Source organism: Symphalangus syndactylus, chromosome 4, assembly GCF_028878055.3.
Source record: "Symphalangus syndactylus isolate Jambi chromosome 4, NHGRI_mSymSyn1-v2.1_pri, whole genome shotgun sequence".
Classification (NCBI taxonomy): Eukaryota; Metazoa; Chordata; class Mammalia; order Primates; family Hylobatidae; genus Symphalangus; species Symphalangus syndactylus.
This window is the reverse complement of record NC_072426.2, coordinates 126,635,477-126,662,305: the sequence shown is the minus strand read 5'-3', so window position 1 is coordinate 126,662,305 and position 26,829 is coordinate 126,635,477. Positions and strand designations below refer to the sequence as shown.

Genomic DNA, 26,829 nt, shown 5'->3' with positions numbered 1-26,829 from the left:
GGGGGATAGTTATTGTATGAAGTATGTAGCGGCAGTAGCAGATGGGATGAGAAAGGTGTGGGGTCAGGTTATGGAAAGCTGACTGTCCAGCTGACAGTGGACTTCATTCTAGACAATGAGGAGCTGCTGAGTAATTTCTAAAGCAGACTAGTGACAAGATTAGAGTTGCATTTTAGTTAAGTTAATTATAGCAGCAATGTGGAAGACAAGATGGAAGGAGGAAAGGCCTATCCAAGTAGAAAACGGAAGCCCACTCAGGTTATTCTTCTGTAATACCCTTTAGCCAATTTGAAATTAAGACAATATGTAGCTGAAATATATGTTAATAATAAATTTTACAATATGTTGTATATAGAATATATAAAGCTAAATCTTAAGTTAAAAGAGAAAGGAGCCAAATTTCTTCCAAACCAAAGGTTTACAAAAAAAAAAAAAAAAAAAACAGTGAGAACTGTCACCTCCAGTTCTCTAATAAAAAATTCCACACTAATATTTATGTGATCTGCATCTTTCTCAAAAATTGTAGGAGATTATAAAGGAACATAAATTGTTTGCTTAAAAAGCAGACATAAAACAACAGTTAAAGACTGCCCCATCCAACCAAAAACGTCATCAGAAAACCTGAGTTTACATAAGTGAAGACAAGGATTTGGAATTGCCATTCTGGCTACATACTGGAGTGAGTGAGTCTTAATTCTTGTAAAACCTAGAAACCCACTAACTTGGCTGGGCAGTGGCTCACACCTGTAATCCCAGCACTTTGGGAGGCTGAGGCTGGAGGATCACTTGAGGCTGGGAGTTTGAGACCAGCCTGGGTAACAAAGCAAGACACTGTCTCAAAACAAAACAAAACAAAACAAAACAAAACAAAACAAAAGCCCAAAAAAAAAAAAAAAAAAAAAAAACCCACTAACTCATTCCCACAGGAATAAAATGATCAGGTGTTTCTTGATGAGTAATATGGGTAAATAAATAGCTTAAAGTTTATATTTTTCTCTTCTTCCTCGGTCCACTCTCAAACACTGGTTTTCTGCTGGGTTTGACTACTGATCCCATCTCCTAATATCTTATCTTTGATTTCATTTGCTTTCATGGTTTTAATTAACACTGATGCTGAGACCTCAAATCTTTACATTTACCCCTGGGTGTGCTCCTGAGCTTCAGTCTCATGCAGCTACCCGCCTGCTGGACAAACTTCAACTCCATCAGTCTAAACTGAACTCTTCCTCTCTCATACCTACTCCCCACAAACTTGCTGTTCTAGACCTTGAGTCTCAGATACTATCTCGTGACCCAAGCCAGAAGCCTGACAGTCATCCTAGGTACCTTCACCTCTCTTATCTCACATCCAACCAATCACCAAGTTCTGCCAGTTTCAGCATTTAATTATTTCTCTTATCTGTCCTGTCTGTTCTATCTCTACTACCACTGCCTCATTCAGGCCTTCATCATCTATCTCCTGCAATATACCTCCAAGTCCCCTAACCACACTTTGACTCACCCTCTATGTTCACATTCCGCACTGGGAAAGCGTAAATAAGACCTTTCCCCCACCCCTTGCTCAAAACCCTCCAGTGGCTCCCAGACATCCAGATGTATCTGAGTACCCCAGTATGATATACAAGGCCCTTTATCACCTAACCCCAACCTAGCTTTTATAGCCTCTTCCACCACACCCCACCTCAAATTTTGCCGTTAACAGTATGGAGACCTAAGCAACTTGTAATACAAAAACAGCTTGTAATTATCTACTGGAAGAATGCTCTCATTTCCATCCTTAAAAAAATGTTCCTCCACCTAGAACATCCTCACTTCTTGCCTAGTCAAAACTCCAAAACATCTCCCAAGGCTTAGTTTAGGCACTCTCCCTCCAGAACTTCCCTGAGTTCACAGGCTAAGCATGTATTCCCAGAACACACCTTCATCAAATCACTCACTACATTGAAAAGATGTTTACTTGTCTCTCTCAGCACACTGAAAAACTTCTTCAGAACATGAACTGCCTTTGCCGTTCCAGGGCTTAGTGCCAAGTTAGACAGAGGAGACATAAAGCTCTTAATTTTAGGACCATGTATCTAAAGCCCCCAACTTTAAAATTTGAGGCTGCTCAGGCTCCTAAGCCCCCCAACACCTACCATACTCCCATAGATATGATAACAGGTGAATTAATCGTAGTGAATTCAGTGACACCATGTACTGCCTGGCTTGGAGAGATAAATCAGAGCAATTTCAGGTAAGCAAACTTCAGGAACCCATACAGACCTGCTCACTAAACCTAGGGCTGAGAGCTAGGGTCCAGGACTGCTCTATTTGCCTCCCTTCATTCTCGCCTCTGCAGTATCTGATAAATCAAGCATGAAATTCATAACAGTTAGAAGACTCCTTCAACATATTTTTCTAGTCCAATAGGTCCTAAACTGCCATACATTAGAATCACCTCAGGAGTTTTTAAAAAATACCCATGCCCAGGCTCATCTCAAATGAATGGAATCAGAATCTCTGGAATGGGACCTGGGCAACATATTTTTTAAATCCTCCAACATATTTTAAAAATCCTCTCCAACATATTTTTTAATTGTGCCCCAGGGTTGAGAATCCTACTTTTGTCAGCCCAGAATCTGAAGGCCATGTCAAGGGCGCTGTGGGGCAGTGGGAATCCCTTTAGAACTTCAGTCTGTGGCTGCACTAGCAGAAAGCAGATCCTGAAGTGTTAGGAAAGACTCCTAACATTTTGATATTCGAAACAGCTCCTTGCACTCCACAAGAATCTGCCCCCCAGAGGCAGGCAATGAGGAGAATCTAGTGTCCTGGGGTACCCAGTTTTAGGAAAGCTCTCAACACTCAGCTCAGCAGCTATGAAAGTTACTCAAGAAATGTGGATGAGCTGTATCATCCATTTACATTGTTTTCAGGCTGATTTATTCATCAGTCTCTTTTATGACTAGAAATAATTTCTATTATTAACCACAGTAGGAGTATCATAGCCAGAATTAAAACAACTAATGTAAAAAGATGCCATATTAATACTCATATTTAGAAACTTCTCAAAAACCAATGAGGATTTATTTAATATTTAATTAAGACTAGGAAAAACCTGATAGTATAAGTTAGAGATGCATTCAAATTATTAAGTAAGGAGACTCAAAACCTGACTCAAGAACTATGAAGCTTTCTGGAAGTATTTTAAACCACTTAAAAAATCATGTTATCTGAGGAACCTTCTCAATTAGAAGTTATGAAATTCCTACAGCCAGCCCTACTAATCAATTACGATAAAATTATGAAGACTTATTAAGTAGACGTCACTGCTGCTCTCAGAGTTCAGCACTGCACTTCTCCAATTTCAAAAACTGCCTGAACTCTGTTTACTTAGGATGCCTGACCAAATGAGAACAGCTATTAATTCATAATCAATCAAAAGTTTACCTCTGACCAACACTAAATTTATTTCTTGATCACATATTAAAAAATAGGAAGTCCACATCAAAAGCTTTAATATTTTAAAAGGATTCTCTATTATCAGAGGTAAGCTTCTGAAGAGTTAACACATTTTATTAGCAGGTGATTCATGTGTAGAGAGATAGATTAGGTAAAAGGACAACGCGCGTTTGAGCTACACAGTTCTCCAAGTCAGTTATACGAGGCCAGCAACTCTGCAGAGAAAAATGGTAACATAGAAGGGCACTGCTAACAGATTTGTTTTAACTGTAGTCCTGTTTGGCTTCTTAGAGCACTTTACGCCCAGGTGGCTGGGTTGTTAGTTTAACCACAAAGAAGCCGTTATCATTTATAACTACATCTGGACAAGTATCTTCAAATAAATACCATACAACTGGATCCTGGTGTCCCACCCCGCCCCCCTTAGCTCGGCAACATTTAACGGCCACGTAAGTAAATGAAGATATTAAAATCTTAGATCCATTTAACCAGATGTTGATTCTTCGCCAACTGAAGCAGAAAAAACGGCATGAAACTTTGAAGGTTTATGAAAATGATTTGATGAGCAGAAAGACGTTAAGCTCACAAAGCCGATCTGGAATCTTACCGGGACTTAACCGATCATGACGTACGAGGAAGCCTAATTCAGCGCAGAGCGTCCTTAAAAAAGCAACAGCGCCCTACACAACCAGCAGCGCCCGGCACAAGAGCAGCGACTCCTGCCCTTTGGCAGAAACCGGGGCGTTTTCACAGAAATCGACTAATTGGCACACAGTGAAGATCCATTAGGTAACTCGAAACTGAGCAGTTCTGGAATGTGCTCTACGTATTACAATACAGAAAACCACTCAATGGTGACAAACCAGGAGTGCACTTTGGGATCAAGACGTTCGCTCCCCGCAGTCCCTCCCGCCCACTTGCGCTTTCTCTCCCCATTCTTAATGGAGGGGGCTACACCACGCGGGGCCGAAGCTGGAGGCGTAGGGAGCCCAGGTTTTCAAGGACCCCGTGGTCTTTTAGATAAATCCGGGTTGGTGAGGTTCTCGGGTCACGTTCGCGAACGCTTCCCGCGTTCTAACCTAACCCGCCCGAACGGGCCCTGGGGACACACGCGGGGTGCAGCCGGCATCCGCGCCTCGGGATTCCGGACGGGAGCGGCGGGGAACGCCGCAGAGTGCGGAGTGGCTGCGGCGGGGCCGGGCTAGGTCCCTACACGGTGAGGCCGAGAGCCGGTCGCCCGCTCCCGCGGCCCAGCATGGCGGTGAACGCCAGGCCGGGATCCACACGCAGCCGAGGGGCGGCGAAGCCCACACACTAGGGAGGAAGAAGACGCGGGACCGTAGCCTCAGTCCTTACCATGGCGCGGGCGCAGGGGATTCCGCTGGCTGGGCTTGCGCTTGGGGCGAGGGGCGGGACAGGCCAGGGCGCGTTTGATTTTGGCGCCGACGACGCCTCGGGGGCGGAGCAGCGAGACGGTGGAGGTGGGGGAAGAGGCCCGTCCTCGCTCGCGCGGCGCGCAGCGACCCCTAGCGACCGATCCGAGCCGCCGGTCGGGGAAGGGGCGCGGGCCTGGGGCCGGGGCTGGGGGAGCCTGTCCGCGTCTCAGTGGATGGGTTGCAGAGCTGCCTCCGTCTCCTCGGTATTCTGTGAATGTGACCTTTTTTTTTTTTTTTTAAAGGACATCTTGCCTTTGCTTTTACTGCGTTTTCTTGGCGCCGCAGAAATGTGGCCTAAGTTTGGATGTAAAAAATAGAGGCGTTTAGGCTGTTAAGGAAGGAAACGCTGCCTCCATCCTTCCGGATTTGTCCTGTCTGGGGCGGACTGGATTCCTTTCTCGTCTTCTAATCTGACCCCTCATCTTCTCCCTAGCCACTACCCACTGCTTTCCAGCTTTTCAAATCCTGTGTATGTCTGTTTGTTTTTCCCTTAGGTTTTAAAAAAGAAGGAAACAACGGAATGCATTTCAAATCAAAATGGTCAAAAATACGCTACTTCATGGCTTGAGAATAGATCCAGATTCATAGCAAAAGCTCAGGCCCCTGAAAGTGCTGAAAAATTTTAACTGAGAATTCAATTATTTTGAAAATTATTCTATGGTGTTTTGAACCATTTTGAGGTGTAAGAAGTACGGCCAGGCGCGGTGGCTCACACCTGTAATCCCAGCAATTTGGGAGGCCGAGGCGGGCAGATCACTTGAGGTAAGGAGTTTGAGACCAGCCTGGCCAACATGGTGAAAACCCATCTCTAATAAAAATACAAAAATTAGCCAGGCGTGGTGGCGGGCGCCTGTAATCCCAGCTACTCGGGAGGCTGAGGCAGGAGAATCGCTTGGACCCAGGAGGTAGACGTTGCAGTGAGCCAAGACCGTGCCACTGCACTCCAGCCTGGGCGACAGAGTAAGACTCTGTAACACACACACACACACACACACACACACAGTATAGTAAGTGGTGTAGATGCTATAAGAGTAGCATCTAAAATCGGAATTTATGTCCCCTGTTGCTTCTGCTGGAGGCAGAGGAAGGGGTACATTGAATTGCAGAGTTCCATTAATTTGGTTTTTCCTGTAAGAGTTATACCATGTAATTGATGGTATATAAGGTAATTTTAAAGTGATAAATGAGTACATTAAGTAACTACAGTAGTGGTATATAAATTTGTGCTATTTGGGGAAAGCCTTGTCTTAATTGGCTCTCAGGCTTGTTGCAGGTGACTGGTGACTATCTGAGGCCAGTGGCGCTGCGGCAGAAAAATTTACCAAGACAGTTGTAAGTAAAGAAAGGCAGAATCATTAGAGAAAGCATGAAAATACATTGCAAGGGAGCAATGGGCAGAATCAGCAGAAAAGGAGCTGACTGCAAGGAAACAAAGGCTTGCTGGGGATTTTATGGAATAGTGCTTACACTGTATACAGAAGAGGGCTTTGTGCAGTACTAATGTTACAGTCCCAAGTTTTCCTACGCCCCTGCCTCTAAAGCGACACAGTGCAAAAGCCTGCCCTGGGACAGTAACAAATTGACCCAAACAGGTCTTCTCTTGGGAAAAATGAGTGCTAAATGGATATAAAAAAGGTTTGGTCACTTAAGCTGCATCTGTATCCTAAGTGTCACTGAGAGCTGCTGTGACAGTTCTCTGAGATTCCTGGTGTGCACTGCAGTCTTGATCAACCAAACCTGGGAATGACCACCACCTAGGAAAGGAGACACATTATACTGCCTCTGGTTCCTTTACATTTTCAGTACAAATACCTCAAACCTCAGATAACCTTCTGATGCCCTTTCCTTGACATTCTGAAAAGCATGACCTATAGGAGCAGCTTATTTATTTATTTTTTCTCTTTTTTAAAATTTTATTATTATTATACTTAAAGTTTTAGGGTACATGTGCACAACGTGCAGGTTTGTTACATATGTATACATGTGTATACATATGTATACATGTGCCCTGTTGATGCGCTGCACCCATTACCATTACCATTTAGCATTAGGTATATCTCCTAGTGCTGTCCCTCCCCCTTCCCCCCACCCGACAACAGTCCCTGGTGTGTGATGTTCCCCTTCCTGTGTCCATGTGTTCTCATTGTTCAATTCCCACTTATGAGTGAGAACATATTTATTTAGAGTTGGAGTTTCGCTCTTTTGCCCAGCCTGGAGTGAAGTGGCATGATTTTGGCTCACTGCAACCTCCAACCCCCAGGCTCAAGCGATTCTCCTGCCTCAGCCTTCTGAGTAGCTGGGATTATAGGCGCCCGCCACCACGCCCGGCTAATTTTTGTATTTTTAGTAGAGATGGGGTTTCACCATGTTGGCCAGGCTGGTCTCGATCTCCCAACCTCGGGCGACCCACCCGCCTTGGCCTCCCAAAGTGCTAGGATTACAGGCGTGAGCCACCGTGCCTGGCAGGAGGAGCTTATAAAGGAAATAGGAAAACAAAGTCAAGTCACTTGGAAGAGACTGAGGAAAAAGTCTACAATGTAGGAAAAGAAGTAGGAGAATGCAAAACCAAGAGAGGAGAAAATTTTAAAAGAAAAACTTTAGACAAATTAAATGAGTTCCACCCTGCAACTTGGCCAGGGAGGTTTTTTGTTGTTGTTGTTTGTTTTGTTTTTTTGAGAGAGGGTTTCACTCTGTCACCCAGGCTGGAGTGCAGTGGCGCAATCATGGTTCACTGCAATCTAGAACCCCAGGGCTCGAGGGATTCTCCTGCCTTGCCCTCCCAAGCAGTTGGGACTACAGATGTGCATAACTATGCCTGGCTAATGTTTTTTAAATTTTCCATAGAGATGATGTCTCCCTATGTTGCCTAGGCTGGTCTAGAACTCCTGGATTCAAGCAATCCTCCTGCCTTAGCCTCCCAAAGTATTGGGATTACAGGTGTGAGTCATGCCTAGCCAACAGGAAGTTTTTATAGACAGAAAAGGGAAGTGAGTTACAGAAATAGCTTGACTGATTACAGCTCCTTGTTTGAATCGTTTGGCTACTGTCGGCAGCCTGTGGGCTGAAGCTCAGCTACTTGTGATTGACTGAGGATTGGGGGTTTGTTATACACCATGCTTGGTTTCCAGTTTGTCTGTGTACCAAGTTAGGTTGCAGTTCCTTACAACTCCTTAGGTAGGAACTCAAAGTATGGAGACAACCTCAAGCCAATGGCCTCCTGCTTATTTAACAATTTTAAGGAAGAAATAGTCAACATTATCAACCTGTCAGTCACAACACAGCTTCTGAGTTAGAAATAACAGTGCAATCATGTCATTTATGTAGGGCATCGTTCTCAATGGGATGACATCAAAACGGATTCCTGGGAGACAAAAAGATCTTAGATGGTTTGTGCTCCAGTGGTTTGTGGCTCTCGGTACATAAACAGATGTACAGTATATCTCTGGTATTAAAATTTCATGGGACTGGGGATGGCATTGTGAACAGGGAAAAAACATTTAAAAAGGTTCTTTATGGGGATGGTAGTGAGAAAAAAGGTTGAGAAAGACTGTTGTCTAGTGAATATATAATTTATCATCTGAACTGAGACACTTCTGAGAACGGAAGGGAATGCTATTCCTATTTACGCTAGGACACAGGCATAAAGAGGATTGTCCCCATCATCTATGTGATAACTTGGAACTTCCATTATACTTTATTAACCCTTGTCCATGGCTCTTTAATTTTCCCCGTTTTATAGTTATTCTTTTAATCTTTCCATCTGGAATGTAAACTCCTTAAGAACAGGCACAGTAACATATTCTTTATAACTGTGCCTCATCAGTAATTTCTTCTTGAGAAATTCTGTGGTCTTGCTGTATCAGACTATTTGTTATTCCCTGAACAACTCATGCTCTGGTGCCCTCTTTTAGCACAAGCCTGGGGGGAGTCTGAGTTCCAGGGTGACTCCAGGTGCCTGTGAGGGTCTACACTCACCCAGCAAGTATCCTTGTGGCCAAGAGAGTATAACATTAAGTAGCAAATAAAAAACACTGTGACTAGTGGAGACACCACAGAAGAAAGGAAAATGTCTTTTTCATACTTCTTGAGCAAGGGGCCTTGCATTTTCATTTTGCACGAGGCTCTATAAATTATGTAGCTAGCTCTATATGTATTCACTTATTTGTCTCATCCCAGTACCATAAAAGTCTGTGAGAAGAGGAGCTTTTTTTGTTTACTGCTATTCCTTAGTGAGACTAGCATAGTACCGGAACATTCTACACCCAGTAAATATTTGCTAATGAATAAAGCAGTTTATGGTACTGTAAGTATCTGGTCTGTTTCTCCAAGCAGGCTGTAAGCTCTGTGAGGGTGCAGGCTTCAGTATTCATCCTGGTATCCCATCCACCTAGCCAAAAGGCTGGTGGACCAAAGGTGCTTAGACGTTTGTTTGGTCAGTGACTTAACAGTGAAAAACAGACAGAAGAGTGAGTAGAACATTAAATGTCCACTTGCCCTTCCAGTCTCCTTAGGCAAAACTGAACTTGTTCTCTCCTCTGGAAAGGGATGCATCTGGCTTCATGTGAAATGTGCTCCTGGAGGACAATCTCAGATATGTTGAACTAAAACATGGGGCAAATGGCTTATGGAGGGACCCACCCTCTCTCTGATTCTGAAAACCTCCAAGGAGCCCATGATGGTGGCCTGCTTGGGTAAAAGAAAAAACAAATGAAGAATGGAAGTAGAATTCAATAATATTAATATTTACAGTTCATCATCAGCAGTGTCACATTTGGTCTTTTTTTTAAAGAGACAGTCTGTTAACTATGTTGCCCAGACTGGTCTTAAACTTCTGGGCTCGAGTGATCCTCCCACCTCAGCCTCCCAAGCAGCTGCGACTCCAGGCGCTGCCGCCATGCCTAGCTCCATGTTAGGTTTTTCTAATGTCTGTTGTTTCATCTCTCCTTCCAAGACTGACTTATGTGTAACCTCTTTCAGAGTTTCCATCTATGCTGGATTTTTTTTAACCCTCAAGAAAACAAAACAAATTTTTATTGTGTTCCATCATTGTTCACAATCATGCCTGTAATCCCAGCACTTTGGGAAGCCCAGGCAGGGGATTGCTTGAGCCCAGGAGTTCAGACCATCCTGGGCAAAGTATTGACCGCATCTCTTAGAAAAAATTTTAAAGCCGGGCGCGGTGGCTCACGCTTGTAATCCCAGCACTTTGGGAGGCCGAGGCGGGTGGATCACGAGGTCAGGAGATCGAGACCACAGTGAAACCCCGTCTCTACTAAAAATACAAAAAAAATTAGCCGGGCGTGGTGGCGGGCGCCTGTAGTCCCAGCTACTCGGAGAGGCTGAGGCAGGAGAATGGCGTGAACCCGGGAGGTGGAGCTTGCAGTGAGCCGAGATCGGGCCACTGCACTCCAGCCTGGGTGATAGAGCAAGACTCCGTCTCAAAAAAAAAAAAAAAAAAAAAAAAAAAGAAAAAATTTTAAAAATTAGCCAGGCGTGTTGGTGAGTGCCTGTAGTCCCAGCTACTTGGGAGGCTGAGGTGGAAGGACTGCTTGAGCCAGGGAGGTCAAGGCTGCAGGGGTCCGTGATCACACCACTGCACTCTAGCCTGGGCAACAGAGCCAGACCCTGTCTCAAAAAAAAAAAAAAAAAAAAAGGATAGTAAGGTTGTTCTACTTCTATAACTTTCTAAATGTACATGTTCTACATATGTATCAGGATTTTCCAAATTCCTACTTAAGATACATCCTAAATACTAATGGATTATTAATGTCATAACAAAAATTTTCTTGAGCTTTTCCTCACTAGTATAAATAGTCTGGTTGCAGTATTGCTATCTTCCACAGATTCCAGGACGTTCCTCAATTTCCCTTCAGGTAGAGAATATATTAAATAAATATTCACTGTGCAAATAGAGAAATATTAAATAAATATTCACTCTGCAAATGGAGAAAACAAGCTTTATTATAATGATTTGAGATTTTGTGCATGGTAAAGAGATACACATGAATCCTGTTTCTCCTATGTTTCAAGACAGAATTAATTGAAAGTTTCATTGTAGACTAAAGCATCCAAAATACTGTGGTACGTATGTAGCTACGAACATACAAACACTTCGATGCACAGCGTTCATTCTTTTCTTTAAATAGGCAGTCAACATTTTGATTCATAAAAGAACAAATGACGAGAATATATCAGTATCAATGTCAGAGAGTGCAAGACTTAGTGTTCTATACATAAAACATATGAAACAGACCTATAAAGATGGAATGTACAAAATCTAAAAAGAAAACAAAGCAAAAAAAAAAAACCCTTCATATTCATACATAGGCTTGAAAGTCTATAGAATTGAGAACGATATAAAGAATTCTACTACAAGAATACACTCCATTGATGACAGAACATTCCCATGTCATAAAGCAAAAGCATTGAGTTTAAGGCTGTGTTGCTTTCAAAGTTAATGGAAGTGCTGTACATTCATTGGAACAACATAGCCAATTTATTAATCTATTCTAGAATATTAATAGCTTTCATACATTCTCCACAAACAGACCACACAATCACTGCCACACAATTCATCTTTAGAAAGTTTTTAAGCATCATGATTTGTAGCTTACTGTCATTGAAAACAAAACAAATAATTCTTTATTTATACCAAACAAATCTTTGATGGGCACTTAGTTTCCTTTATGGCAATACTAGATTTCTAGTTATCAAAAATATTAAAGTAATTATAAAGTTTAAAACCCTGCAACATTTACAGAAACCAACAGTATTACCACTTTTGCTTTTAAGCTAAATTAGATAATGTTTGCATGAAATAGCTTTCATTTTTTCCTACCTGGAGATGTCTTGTTTTTAAATTATTAAATTATCAAACTAAAAATACTCCTCCCTTTTCAGAAGCTAGTGAATAGAGAGGATACTATAGAGTCTACAAAAAGATTTTTCCCATTTGAAGTAATCTGCAGATTACCTAATGTTTATTTACTACTTCCTCCAATTAACTAAGTAGGTATTACCAAAGCATTTCTGTTAACCCTTCAGTGCTAAGGATTCACAGATACTTGCTAGTGTACTGCTATTCCAGTTAACTCCATGTTAGGACATACCCTGTATATTTAGTAGTGGAAGCAAGTGTGTTCTAGCTGCATGGATCTGGAGTATTTATTTGCCTCAAATCTAGTCACAGTAAATTAAAATAAGGAAACTTAGGGACTTGTTTAGTTCTGGAGACTAAAGTTTGATCAAAATACTAAGTACCATTAAAAAAATGGCAAACAGTCATAAAGGACTTGTAGTCATGTATTTCTGGATGATCAAGTGACTCTCTGCCTCCCCATGTCCAGCAAGGGAGGCTGAGGGTCTGTACCGGGAGGAAATGCATCGTCACTGACCTTGAAATCCCAACCAGCAATATTTTGCCTTACGTGCCCAGGGGAAATTTGAATGAGTAATTTTTCAGTGCTACTTATCATGAATGTATGACAGGTTCTATACACTTGACAAAGAGAAATCGAACAATAATGGTAGCCCAGAAAAAAGCCACTTATTTTAATATCCTTCTCAGTTTACCAGAAACCATTTTCCATAGAATGTGACAAAATTTCATTTAAATTTTGTCTACTTGTATCATATCAGCAGCACTTTCCCCCAAAAATATGCTTACCAAGAAATACAGTAAATGCACATATGTATCCAAGTGTGAAATGTTATCTATACTTTAACATATATAATCACATATTTTTTGGAAAAAGTATAGTGTTTCCTGGAGTGCCCATAGCGTGTGTTTTAGCAACACATAGTGGAGCAGGTCTGAATCAAACTATTCTTTCATTCCAGTTTGTGCCAATATTGACATGTAAAAAAATTAGCTTTTTATTCAGTCTACTATTGAGATATCTAGCCTGATAGGATATGATATGATGGCTGGTTAGACTGTAAGTTAATTTCTAAGTTCACAAATATGATTTAAATTTTGTGCAAAAAACCTCTTTAAATCAACTAGTTTTAAGATCAACAGCCTGGGACAGAAGGAATCTAAATAGAAAGCCATTTTTACTTGTGAAAATAAACTAAAATTAATGTAACCAATTTAAAAAGTTTCTTTTAAACAATCTAGACAAGAGTCTAGCCTGTCTTTTGTGCAGAATGTTAGTACATGGCAAAATGAAATTCCCACCCCAGAATGTCAGCTCTGAGGGGGCAGCGATTTTTACCTGTTTTGTCCATCACTGTATTTCTAGTGCTTAAAAGAGTACTTGGTACCTAGTAGGTACTCAGTAAATATGAATGTTTAAATTCAAAGATGTATCTCACTGATGTTAGGAAACAGTGTCTTCATTTAACATTCTAAAAAGTTATTGAGTTTTATAGCTTTATCACAGACAGGCTCAAATATTTTTTAAAACTCTACCTAACTAAAAAAATATTAAACCTAAATGTAAATCTTCCTGGAAAAACCTTTTTTCAGAGGTTGATTTGGGCATAATAAATTTAATAGACAATTTGAAGTAGCTAGATTTCCCTTCTAAATTTTAAGAAGTCCTATATAGAGAATGACTGAATTATAAGTTAATAAGCAATAAACATCACATTCATATAATTATACATAGGGGAAATGTTTTCTTATAGTACAGTTCTAAGGTGCTTTCAGTGAAGAAGACCCCAAAGTCACTATCGAAAATGTCAAACATGACATCCTATTTGGTAGAACTGAGTAGAAAATTAAACAGTGGAAATAGACCACAGCTTATTTTACAGTACCAATGACAGATGAACGATTGACTAAATAGTTCTTAACGTTTCTCAAAATGCATTTATATTTAAATTAAATATAACTCAAGTTCAACTTTTATTTTGACCTGTTGGGTTTTTGTGTGTGTGTGTTTGTTTTTTTTTTTGAAAGCACAGAAGGCCATTTTCTGACTAAAAGTCAGCCACCACCGTCATTCTTGGAAAATGGCAAAAATTAAATCTGCTTTAGGGCTTGCTCCACTAGGACGGCTTTAAACTGCTTAGTAAAGGAATGTGCTGAAGAATGGCTGGACGAAGCTTCTGTCTTTCAGAGTGCTGCCTATTTCAATACACCAAAGATTCAGCTATATATATGTGTGTGTATATATATATATATATATATAATACATTCTATCTTACCCTAATCATGTATACATAGTCCCTTGACACCTCTACTATTCATTAAACAATGATAAATAACCATAACATGCCCTTACCTGTAATGCTTTCAAGATAACACAACTTTGGTAACACTTGCTTTCTAAGGGGAAATCATTAATAAATCACATGCCTTTGGTTGACACCATCAGTCCTCCAAAGGGCTACTTATGGCTCTCTGTCCTAGGATACTGGTGTCCTACTACATGTGCCGACATTTGCAGGAGGTAAAGCTTTCGCTTTCATGAAGTCGAAGAGAAGAGACACGTGTGAAAACATGGTACATAAAACATGACTAACTTTTTCTTGATTACATTCCAGTGCAATGATCTGGAGTTAACAGGGCAGTTTGTTTCCCAAAAGGTAGCATTACTTTTGTAATATGCTTTTCAAAACATTAGAAATTTCAGGTTTCCCTGAAGAAGTATTTTGTTTTCTGATACAAGGTGAGCCAAAGGGGTGGTGAAAAGAACACACAAAAAAGGATCTTTGTCTAACCCAGAAAGGTTGAGAAATTTGCACTGATTCTTAAGTTCTGAACTCCAGAGGCCTGCTAATCAGAGCTGGGATCATTTTGCAAGACAGCCTTACTTTTTCTAAAGTAATTTATATGTAGTTGTTGATAACCAAAAAAATGTCACAAGAGTAATACCTACTGTAAAAGTGAGGTTAGAAGATTGCCTGGGTCTTGTGACCTAGGTTAAATGAAGTATATAACTACAATAGATTTTGTTTTTGTTTTGCTTTTGGAAGTTCTGTGCAAAAGCTACCATTACCATTCACAGGATTAACAAATACCTTTACATATGCTAGTTTTTTTAAGTGTCTGTTTGATTTGCAAAATTAGTTTAGCTACATAAATCCTGTCCCTTAAGCCATAGTTCACAGATGTAAAACTGCAGTTTTTATAGATTCAGTAGAAGAGTTTTTTTTTTTAACCCTAAAGGTGAAATACAGAAATTGGATAAGCAATTTTTAAGGAAATTGTTACATTCAGAAATAACCTTGGAAAGTTCACCAATGATTCCTTCTGGCATAAAAACTCTAGTCATAATCTGGTCCCGCATTGAGAAATCCATTCCAGTTTATAGTGCAAGACCTTGGAAGTGCGTATCCAGCTGCCCACCATTACTGTAAGTATCGATAGACTTTGAAACAGTGATTTCCAGAGTCTGCAACCACAACATGACCATCTGAAGTTAGGGCCAGGCCTTGGGGGCCATAGAGTGGGTCAGCAGATGTGTTAATGTAGGACAAAAATGATCCACTCCCATCAAAAACCTGTAAACAAATAGGAAGTCAGAATGTTATAGGAGAAGTTATATGCTGAACATGAGTTAGAAAACTCTTGATGCTAATGTTTTTCTGTTTCTTTCTTTTTTTTCCTTCTTTTTGACAGGGTCTCACTCTGTCACCCAGGCTGGCGTGCAGTGGTGTGAAGACAGCTTACTGTAACCTCTAATTCGTAGGCTCAAGTGATTCTCCTGATTCAGTCTCCCAAAGTGCTAAGATTATAGCCATGAGCCACCATGCCCAGTATATATGCTTTTATATTTAAAACATTAGCATAAGCCAGGTGCAGTGGCTTATACCTATAATGCCAGCACTTTGGTAGGTGAAGGTGGGAGGATCTCTTGAGGCCAGGAGTTTAAGAACAGCCTAGGCAAGATAGTGAGACCCTGTCTCTTAAAAAAAAAAGCAGAAAAACAAAACAAAACAAAACAAAACAAAAAAGCATTTAAGTAATCACCTATCCATCTATGGATATGTCTTTGTTTATGTCACTATCATATCTATAATCCTACTCTCCACTTACCTTGCTTTCTCTCCTCTCCCCATCTATTTCCAGTTGGTGGAGTAGAATATGCCATTGGCTGCTAGCTTTCACTTGTATTCCTATAGTGGTCACAATAAATATTGGGTGGGAAGGGCCCTAGATGGTGCTTAAAAAATGAATGAACCTTATTGTTCATGTTAAATCTTCACTTATTCCACTTCCAGCCTCACATCCTTTTCCTCCTCCCCAATTATAAGGGGAAAAATCAGCAACTAGATGATGGAAGAATGTTCCTGAGTCATAATAGCAGTGAGACAGTAGAAATTATTTTTTCCTTTTTAGAAAAGAGTGGGTTGTAAGAAGTCAATGGTTCAACATGTAAAGCCATCCCCTGGTATCCCAGGAGATTGATATCAAAATCTTCAGATTCTCAAGTCCTTTATATAAAATAGCCTAGTATTTGCACCTAACCTGTGCACATCCCCCCATATATTTTAAATCATCTCTAGATTACTTCTAATACCTAGAGCAATGTAAATGCTATATAATGTAAATAACATTATGTATTTTTACAATTCGTATTATTTTTAATCATTGTATTTAACAAATTATTTTTCCTGAAATTTTCGATCTGTATTTGGTTGAATTCACAAATGTGGGATTTGGGGGTACAGGGGGCTGATCATATATTTGGATGTGAAATCACTTTCTTTTGGTCTATCAGTTTCTGCTTTGTTACTTTTGTTAAATTTTTATTTTGAAATAATTATAGATTCATAGGAAGTGGCAAAGATAGTAGAGAAAGGTCCTGTGTACTCTTCACTCGGTTTCCTCCAATGGTCACATCTTCTATAATTATGGTACCACACAAAACCCAATACATTGACTTTGGGTTGTGTGTATACAGTTTTATGTCGTTTTATCGTGTGTGTAGATTTACCACTGCAACCAACGTACAGAATTATCCCATCAACATAAAGATCTCCCTCTTGCTACATCTTTATGGTCATACTTACTCCCCTTTGCTCACATCTCTAATCCTTGCCAACCACTAATCTGTTTTCCTTCTCTATAATTTTGTTATTTTTTGAGAATGTTACACAAATAGAATCATATAGTATGTAACCTTCTGAAAATGGCTTTTTTTCACTCAGCATCATGCCCTTGAGATGCATCTGAGTTGTTGAGTGTATCATTAGTCTGTTCCGTTTTAATGCCAAGTCATATTCCATAGTATAGACATACCAGTTTGTTTAGCCATGAACCTATTGAAAGACAGCTGGGTTATTTTCAGTTTTGGGCTATTATAAATAAACCTTCTACGAACAACAATGTACAGGTTTTTGTATGGACGTAAGTTTTCATTTCTCTGTGACAGACACCCAGGAGTATAATTTATGGGTTGTATGGTAAGTATATGTTTAGTTTTTAAAGAAATGCCAAACTATTTTCAAGGCTGACTGTGTAGTTTTGCATTTCTACCAGCAATGCATGAGAGATCTGGTTTCTCTACATGCTCTCCAGTGTTAGGCATTATTAATATTTTTAATTTTAGCTATCCTTATAAGTGTGCAGTAATATCTCACCATGATCTTAATTTGTACTTCCCTAACGTCTAGTGATATTGCACATCTTTTTATGTATACATCCTCTTCGGTAAAATTTCTCTTAATGCCTTTTGCTCATTTTTCTTTTCTTTTTTTTTTTTTCGAGACAAAATTTCACTCGTCACCCAGGCTGGAGTGCAATGGTGTGATCATGGCTCACTGCAACCTCCACTTTCTCGGTTCAAGTGATTCTCCTGCCTCAGCCTCCCAAGTAGCTGGGATTACAGGCACACACCACCACACCCAGCTAATTTTTGTATTTTTAGTAGAGACGCAGTTTCGCCATGTTGGCCGGGCTGGTCTCAAACTCCTGACCTCAGGTGATCCACCCGCCTTGGCCTCCCAAAGTGCTGGGATTACAGGTGTGAGCCACAGCACCCAGCCGCCTTTTGCTCATTATTCTAATTGGATTGTTAAATTATTTTACTGCTGAGTCTTGAGAATCTTTACATTTTCTAGGTATAATTCCTTTGTAAGAAATTCAGTTGGTAAATATTTTCTCTCAGTCTGTTGCCTATCTTTTTATCCTCTTAAAGGGATCTTTCACAGAGCAAAAGCTTTTTTTTTAATGAAATCCAATTTGTTAATTTTCTTTTATGGATTATAGTTTGGGTATTATGTCTAAAAACTCTTCATGGAGCCCTAGGTCCCAAAGATTTTCTCTTAAATTATTCTAAAAGTTTATCTCCTCAAACATTATCTTCTAAAAATGTTACAGTTTTACCTTTTACAGTTAAATCTACAGTCCATTTTGAGTCAACTTTTTGTACAAATTAACATTCATTCTTTTTTTCCTCTGTGGTGGTCTTAGCTGTTCCAGTCCCATTTGTTGAAAAGGCCATCATTCCTCCATTGAATTGCTTTTGTACCTTTGTCAAAATGCAATAGGCTGTACAACTGTGGGAGCCATTTCTAGATTCTCTATTCTGTCCCACTGATGTATGTGTTTATTCCTCCACCATATTACGTAGACTTGATTATGGTAACTATATAGTAAGTCATATAACTTACTCTACGGGTTAGTAAGGGTAGAGTGATTCCTCTCAATTTATTCTTCTTTTTCAAAATTGTTTTAGCTATTTCCTTTGCCTTGCCATATAAATTTTAAAATAAGATTTATATCTGCAAAAAATCCTGCTGAGATTTTGTGTTAAATCTGTATATTAATTTGAAGACAACTGACATCATTGTTGAGTCTTGCAATCCATGAACACAGTTGTTTCTCCATTTACTTAGACCTTCTTTGATTTCTTTTGCCAGCATTTTATAGTTTTCAGCATACAAATATTGAATATGTTTTGTTATTATACCTAAGTATATATTTTTTTGGTGATTCTAAATGGTATTGTATTTTTAATTTTGGTTTTCACTGTTAGTTGCTAGTTTATAAAAATATAATTTTTTTTTGTTTTTTCTTAAGAGACAGGGTCTTTCTCTGTCACCCAGGCTGGAGTGCAGTAGCACAATCATAGCTCACTGCAGTCTCCAGCTCCCATACTTAAGGAATCCTTCTGCCTCAGCCTCCTGAGTAGCTGAGCCTACAGACATGTGCCACCATGTCTGGCTAATCTTTGTATTTTTTTGTAGAGATAGGGTCGTTCTGTGTTGCTCAGGCTAGTCTCAAACTCCTGGCCTCAAGCAATCTTCCCACCTTGGCCTCCCAAAGTGCTGGCGTTACATACATGAGCCACCGTGCCCGACCATAATTGATTTTTGTATGTTGATCTTGTATTCTGCAATCCTGCTGACCTCACCTATTCTAGGAACTGTTTTTGTAGATTCTTTGGGATTTTCTATGTAAACATCATGTTATCTGCAAACAGGGAGAGTGGTTAATTTCTTCTACTCTAATTTGTAAGCTTTTTATTTCCTTTCTACCTTTTGTGCTGGCTAGAACTTCTAGTATTATATTGAACAAGAATGGTGAGACATCCTTGCAGGCATCCTTGCTCTATAAGGAATGCATTGAGTCTTTTACTATGAAGTATGGTGTTAGCTATAAGTTTTCATAGATGTTGTTTATCAAGTTGAGAGAGTCTTAGTTTTCTGAGAGTTTTTGTCATGAATGGGTATTAAATTTTGTCAAATGATTTTTCAGTGTCAATTGATATGATCATATAGTTTTTCTTCTTCAGAATTTTAATATGGTGGATTATTACATTGACTGATTTTTTTAATTTTAATTTTTATTTTTTAAAGGGCAGCCTCCCAAGCCAGAGTAGCTCAGAGACTCCCTGATTTTCTAATACTAAACCAGTCTTGCAGTCCTGGAATAAACTCCACTTGGTCATGGAGCAATTTTTACATATTGCTGAATTATATTTGTTAATAAATCTTTAAGAATTTTTACACACAAAAGGAATATTGGTCTGTAGCTTTCTTTTTTGTACTCTCTTAGCCTGGTTTTGGTAACAGGGCTTCAAAAGCTGATTGGAAAATGAGTTGGGAAGTATTCTCTTATCTTCTATTTTCTGGAAGAAATTGTATACAATTGTTACTAAATTCTTTAAACATTTGGAAGAATTCCATGGTGAAATTATCTCCATCTAGACATTTCTTTTTGGTGTTTTAAAATTATGAATTAAATTTTCTTAACAGTTATAGGGCTATTCAAATTATTTCATACTGGAGTTGTGGAGTTGGTATTTTTTGAGGAGTTGTCTATTTCATCTAAGTTGTCAAACTTATGTATGTAGAGTTGTTCACAGAATTCCCTTATTATCCTTTTGATGTCTACAGGACACGTATTAATATTTGTATTTTGTGTCTTTTCTCTTATTTCCTTTGTCAGTCTTGCTAGGGTTTTGTTGGTTTTATTATCTTTTCAAAGAGCCAGTTCTCTATTTCATGGATTTTCCCTATTGCTTTTCTGTTTTGAATTTCATATTTCTTTTTTTTTTTTAATTTTTTGAGACAGAGTCTCCTTCTGTTGCCCAGGCTGGAGTGCAACGATGCGATCTTGGCTCAATGAAGCCTCTGCCTCCTGGGTTCAAGCGATTCTCCTGCTTCAGCCTCCTGAGTAGCTGGCCTTGCAGGTGCCTGCCACCACACCCGGCAAATTTCTTGTATTTTTAGTAGAGACGGGGTTCCACCATGTTGGCCAGGCTTGTCTCGAACTCCTGACCTCAAGTGATCTGCCTGCCTCGGCCTCCCAAAGTGCTGGGATTAAAGGCGTGAGCCACAGCGCCCGGCTTTTAATTTCGGCCTTGCTTCCTTCTGCTTGTTTGGGGTTTGCTCTTTTCTTTCTAGCTTCTTGAGATGGCAGCTTAGATCATTGATTTAAAATGTTGCCTCTTTTCTAATAGAAGCATTTAGCATATTAATTTCCCTCTCAGCATTGTTTTTGCTAAATTCCACAAATTTTGATAAGTTCTGTTTGCATTTTCATTCAGTCCAATATATTTTACAATTTTCCTTGAGACTTCCTCTTTGACTCATGGGTCATTTAGCACAATAGTGTTTTTAAATTCATAAAACAAAACACATGGGATTGTAAAAAATCATATTAAAATATAGCTATTGAAATATACTAAGTTGTGATAGAGCAATATGTGTATGCTTCTAAAAATTAGCACATTAAATAATAAGAAATAGTAATGGGTCTAATAATTACTGTAATTTTGAAGTAGTGATGAGAATAAGCGACAACTCAAGATTTTTGCAACAATATGATATGAAAATTTCTGTGATTTTTCTTGGTGACAAAGTCATAGGTATTACTAAAATTACTATGATTCTTGCTTATATTCATGATTAAGGGAAATGATAATTTTCAGCCAGAGGTTCATAAATATAATAATGTAATACTTTTATTCAATGGCCCCCTTGAATTCTATCTTCAGACCCTTTGGGGGGTCTGTGGCATCCATGTTAAAACCCCAATTTAGAGGGTTTCACTCTGGTAACATTTTTTCTACTCCATCTTGCTGAGTTTGGTCCTTCTGGTGAGAGTATCTATGGTCCTACGTCCTAACCAATGGAAAAGAGAAAACATTCCAGTTTGGGGGACAGCAAATTCTTCACTTTTGACAAATACCAAACACTCTAACCATATACATTAGCACGTTGATCTACCTGGATCCTGCTGTTTCCCCAGTCGGCCACAATGATGTTTCCATTTGAATCCACTGCTACACCTGTTGGAGCATTAAACTGCCCATTTCCTTCTCCATTTGAGCCAAACTTCAACATGAATTCTCCTTCCTGATTAAACACCTGTATGAAATATTTTTAAATTATTTTGTTTTACATCAAAATACTTGAATCAACATTATGGATTAAAAAAATACCTATTTGAGCAGGTTATTTATAACAAGACCTATGATTTAAGACATTCTAACAAAAGAAAATGAAATCTACAAGACAGACTGCATATCATTGTGGTTCCCTAAATTACTGTATAAATCTGATTTATCATTTGTTAAATCATCACTTTTTTGGGCTTATATCTGGTTATTAAATCCTTATGTGAATGATACCTTTGTTATAAATTATAAAATACTGTACAAGTTAGTATGAGTAAGAAGTGGTATAATTTTCAATAATACTATTCTTCCCACCTTTAAAGAAATTGCTAAATTTCAAGAATGGGCATTATATTTATATTTCTAACAGGATGGATGACCATTAAAAGTTGGATCAGAGAGTAGGAGTTTTTTGTTATGCCAGATGCTCAGAATTTATTATCATTTTACCATATCAACATAACTAGAAAGAGTAGGCTGGACTTCATACTTAACAATGGGAGAAATTCATTGCATGTGTGTGTGCACATGTGTGGTAGCAGCAGGTGAGAAATAAGAAAAGGGCTTTTTTATTTACCCTCAGAAGATATTTTAGTTTGAGAGTTTATATGATCCTAAGGCTTTGATGAATATAAAAGTAGTTTCTATTACTCTATTTTCTATTACTCTTTTATCTCTCAGTAGAGAGAAAGGAAGCTGTTAGAAGTAGGGGGCTAAACAGAACTCTTAAGCAAATTCTCTAGCATCTGATATGGCCAAGCAGTGGAGTGCTGTGGTTAATTACATATTCTTATTAATAGAGTGCTACTAAATATGTATCAATACAGATCACTGATTTTGAAAAAAGTAAATGTTAATGTTTAATGATAACACGATAGTAAGCATAATTGTATCTCGATGATCCAGATGATACCTAACGGTTTTGAAATGTCTCCAGGACGTTATTTTTAACTTCCATTGTCATGATGCCTAGAGGCATAGAAATATTCATTGACAAATCTGAAAGTATTATGTACAAGGCACTTTGAGAGTAAGATTTCCTCAAATGTAGAACTGAAAGAGCTCACTATATTTGAGTGTAGATCTTCATTTGGGGATGATCTCAAGACCTTTTAGAGAGCCACCTGTTGTCATCTCTGATTACAAAAGATCAAAATGACCATTACTTGTAGGTAAGTACCTTGGGAAAGTAGGATACTTCCATCTCTACAGGCTAAACTCACATTACGATAAAAAAGAGTCATGGCTACTTCCTGAATTCATTACATACTTGCCAAGAAAGCAAGCCACCTCTGTGGTTCTTTAGAAAGGACCAAGGCAAGAACAACCAGCTTTTACTAAGATGCCATGTTTACATTTTTTTTCTGACTCTTTTTGTCTCCTTTTACATAACCCATTCTAGTTTTAAAGACCAGTGGGAACATGTTTATGCTGGACACAATTTATTATTCTCTATTTTTTCCCTTATTAAGTCCTACAAATAATCTTTTTGTTTATCTTTCTTTTTTTTTTTTGAGATGGAGTCTCATTCTGTCACCCTGGAATGCAGTGGTGCAATCTTGGCTCACTGCAACCTCCACTTCCTGGTTCAAGCAATTCTCCTGCCTCAACCTCCTGAGTAGCTGGGATTACAGGTGCCTGCCACCACACCCGGCTAATTTTTGTATTTTTAGTGGAGACAAGGTTTCGCCCTGTTGGCCAGGCTGGTCTCGAACTCCTGACATCAGGTGAGCTGTCCGCCTTGGCGTCCCAAAGTTCTAGGATTACAGGCGTGAGCTACTGCACCCAGCCTTGTTTATCTTTCTGAGTCAATATGTTTTCCTGGGCATAATCCAAATGACTCAAGTGGTTTTGCTTCATTTTGGGATAATGAAGGATGCCAAATCTAGTCTTACTCGTTTTGTGATGAAAAGAAAATACATTCTGCAGATAGCTAAGGAGCTAACTAGACCCCTTGTTAGCACTGACCTATAGATATGTATTTTACACTTATCAACAGAGAAGTGACCTGAATTCAGAACTACTGTTAACTGCCCAGCATTACATGGGGAAGAAAAACCCAAGTATTCCATAAAACTTATTTGGCAATAGTTGTCAAAAAGAAGAGAAACAACAGCGAAAGGCTATGGTTTTTTTAAACAAGAAGAAAATTGAGTTTAAATAAATAGTTAAATAATCTACTTCTACCATACTGAAAACTTGAGTTTTCAGAATCTTAAGAATTATAAATGTTTCATATTTTCTATTTTTCCCGACTAAAATGCCATTTAATTACTTAAAAATTATTCACATGAAAACAAATTAAGAGGCAGAAGTATGAGCTTAGTTTTTTTTACAGCTTTGCTTTTTACAATAAATATTTAAATTAAGTTTTTTAAAAAATCACCTTGATGATAGCCCTTTCCTGATTTCAAAATTCTGCTCATGTCAAACACCATCTCCACTTGGAAGTCTCCCCTGATAATCTTAATTAAGGACATTTTCTCTTTTCTTCCAGAAGGTTAGGAAACTTTATATGTACCTATTTTATGAAACTATTTAGTGCTACCTGCCTTGCATTTTGGTTACTTACGTATGTTTTAATTCTTTCTACAGTGTCAGCCAGGACTGGTAAATAGGAGCCGTCCCACATACCAATGCCAGTTGATTCTTAGAGGTTGCCTGGAGCACTGGACAGGAAAGGCTCTGAGATCACAGTTGCGCTTAGTAGAAAAGAGCAACTTGATTAATTATGAGTGTCTTTCAGTTGGGAGTGGACAGAACCTATGCAAGCATCTGCTGGCCTTGGTACTATTAGGATCTCATATGGGTTTTCTTCTTGCTGAATGCCCTGTAGTTATATGAATGATTCCTCTACAAAGTGAGTGAGAGTAGGAAGTATGAGACCAACCTGCGTTATCCTTTGACAGTTGTGCTCATTCTCCAGCACTGTTATAACTCCCGGGGAGGCAGTCTCCAGCCCGGTTCCTGCTGCCTCTTTGCTCTCTACTTCTGTCCTTCTTTGGCTACCAACTTTTTCCACTATCCTATTCCTTTTACCAAGGCGCTTCCCATGGACAATAGTGTCAGCAGAGAATGCAGATTATCTGCATTTGAGTGTAGGGGGGACCTATGCCACAATGTGAGCATCTCTGGAGAGACAATATGGCAGGGAGCAGTTTCAGAAAAAAGCAACGGTGGGTACCCTGTTCCCTTATCCTGACCCCATTTCCGCAGCCCACTGTGCGCTACTGTCTGCACAGGGACTTGGCACCCATCAAAAAGGTCCAAGCCCTCTCTATTTACTCAGGTTAGAGGCTTTCCAGGATGCGGAAAGGACATCACAGAGAGTACCTTTGGGTGTTAAAAATCCTACCCCTTATCTAGCTATCGCAGTCATTAGCACTGATAAGTCATTATTAATTTTGGTTGTTCAGTCATTGTCTCTAAGTGCAAACTTTACCCACTGGCATACCATCCTCTGCTGTTTCCGTATTGTTTTTCCTTTAAAATGACTCACCTTTTACAATTTAGATGAATGTATTTAAAAGAAAAACTTTATTATGTCTGTAAGTGCAAAACAGCATCACTAGATGTAAACAAAAGGTAGCCCTAAAATAAATGCATACCTTAAAATAAAAATATCCACCAGTATACTGCCTATGGCCACTGATGATACCTTCAGTGGAACATGCATCACACCGTGAGAAGCTTGATCTAGGATATTACTAAATATTTTCTCATCATTTCAGTAAGTGAGTAATTTGTTTTGAACCATTTTATTATTTCCTGATTTTCTCATAGTAAAGTTCAAATCTCTCTCCCCTGGTACCTAGTAAGAAAGATATACTATAGGTCACTGTTTTCTGAAGAACACTAAACATATGAAAGCATTCTAAGAAGTATAAAATATACTGTATGAATGTATGCTAGGATTATCCCCCTCCCCATGCCGTCTGTTGTTGTAACAGGGTCGAATATCTAATTTTTTTTTTTAACAAAAAGATGCAGAAAATTGAAAAAGTGATTTTAATTTATTGACTAGCCACAAAATATTAAGCGTCAGAAAGTTCTGCCTCTAAGTTCAACGAATTGCTTTTTAAAATATAATTTTCAAGTCCTCTTCATTTGCACCAGTTTCAAATTAAGCAATTTATTGCCAGCACATTTTGTTCAATTTCCTGACTTTTCAAGGTCTGTAAGTCCAAATTAAAACTGGAATCTTTGAGCAGAAGCAAAGTCTACTCTTCTGGTTAACTCCTTTTGGTGCTATATGTAAGTATTGCATTATTTTCTCGCAGACCAATTTCTCCATAAAAGCAGTTAAAAGTTAACAACAACTCATGTGCTTATAGTACCTTGACAGAATGATTATGGAAATCTGTAATAATAATCTCATTATTGCTATTTACAGCTGCAAAATGGGGACCTGCAATAAAGATGGAAAAAAATATGTGATGACTACAACAAAAGTGATTATATATAGCAGTTACTGTAACAAATTTAATATATTAACTTAGTTATTTAAGAAAGTATAAAGAATCATAGACTCAGTCTTTGAAAGATCATTCAGCCAGACCTCCAGTTCCAGATAACATGGATCCTATATTATTCTCTACTTGTGCCAGTCGATTCTGATTCCTTCCCAATCAGGCTGGGAGTTCCAGCAGCCCTAATGAAGTGGGAGGAGCAGTAAGCATCAGAATTCATTCTCCGTGCCAGCATCTAAAAGTCACATCTGCCAGCTTCCCTGAGTATCTGTTAGTCATTTTAGAGCCCTCAGCTCCCACTGAGGAAACACGTGGCAACTCAGCATTGGAAAAGAGACTCCAGTATGTAATTTTTAAAAAATTGATTAGCTGGGCATGGTGGCACACGCCTGTAGTCCCAGCTACTTGGAGGGCTGAGGCAGGAGGATCACTTGAACCCGGGAGGTCAAGGCTGCAGTGAGCTGAGATCACGCCACTGCACTCCAGCCTGGGTGACAGAGCGAGACCCTGTCTCAAAAAAACAAAACAAAACAAAACAAAACAAAACAAAAGAACAGAAAACCCACACTATAATTCTGGGTGACATTCAGAACCTTGGCAGAACTGGATACAAAGCACAAACAAATATTATGCAAATTAATACTAAGTGCTAAAAGCATCCTTTCAAAAAGAAAATTAAGCTATTTT

General features: G+C 39.0%; 2 protein-coding genes across 9 annotated transcripts in view; both read right to left on the bottom strand.

Moving 5' to 3' along the window:
- The window catches only part of MND1 (meiotic nuclear divisions 1), a 73,055-nt gene extending 68,145 nt beyond the window's left edge, over window positions 1-4,910 (bottom strand). For 3 of the 4 annotated variants that reach the window (XM_055276176.2, XM_055276179.2, XM_055276180.2), the window contains exon 1: window positions 4,795-4,910. In XM_055276176.2, the coding sequence (XP_055132151.1) occupies window positions 4,795-4,797 (3 nt within the window). In that variant the 5' untranslated portion in view covers window positions 4,798-4,910. Of the gene's footprint in view, window positions 1-4,045; window positions 4,248-4,794 lie in introns of those variants that run through there. The other variant, XM_055276177.2, reaches the window with a different exon arrangement.
- A 5,907-nt stretch (window positions 4,911-10,817) lies between these two features.
- The window catches only part of TRIM2 (tripartite motif containing 2), a 132,447-nt gene continuing 116,435 nt past the window's right edge, over window positions 10,818-26,829 (bottom strand). For all 5 annotated transcript variants that reach the window (XM_055276165.2, XM_055276167.2, XM_055276168.2 and 2 more), the window contains 3 exons: window positions 26,011-26,081; window positions 21,504-21,644; window positions 10,818-15,326 (listed from right to left, as the gene is read on the bottom strand). In XM_055276165.2, the coding sequence (XP_055132140.1) occupies window positions 15,174-15,326; window positions 21,504-21,644; window positions 26,011-26,081 (365 nt within the window). In that variant the 3' untranslated portion in view covers window positions 10,818-15,173. The remainder of the gene's footprint in view (window positions 15,327-21,503; window positions 21,645-26,010; window positions 26,082-26,829) is intronic.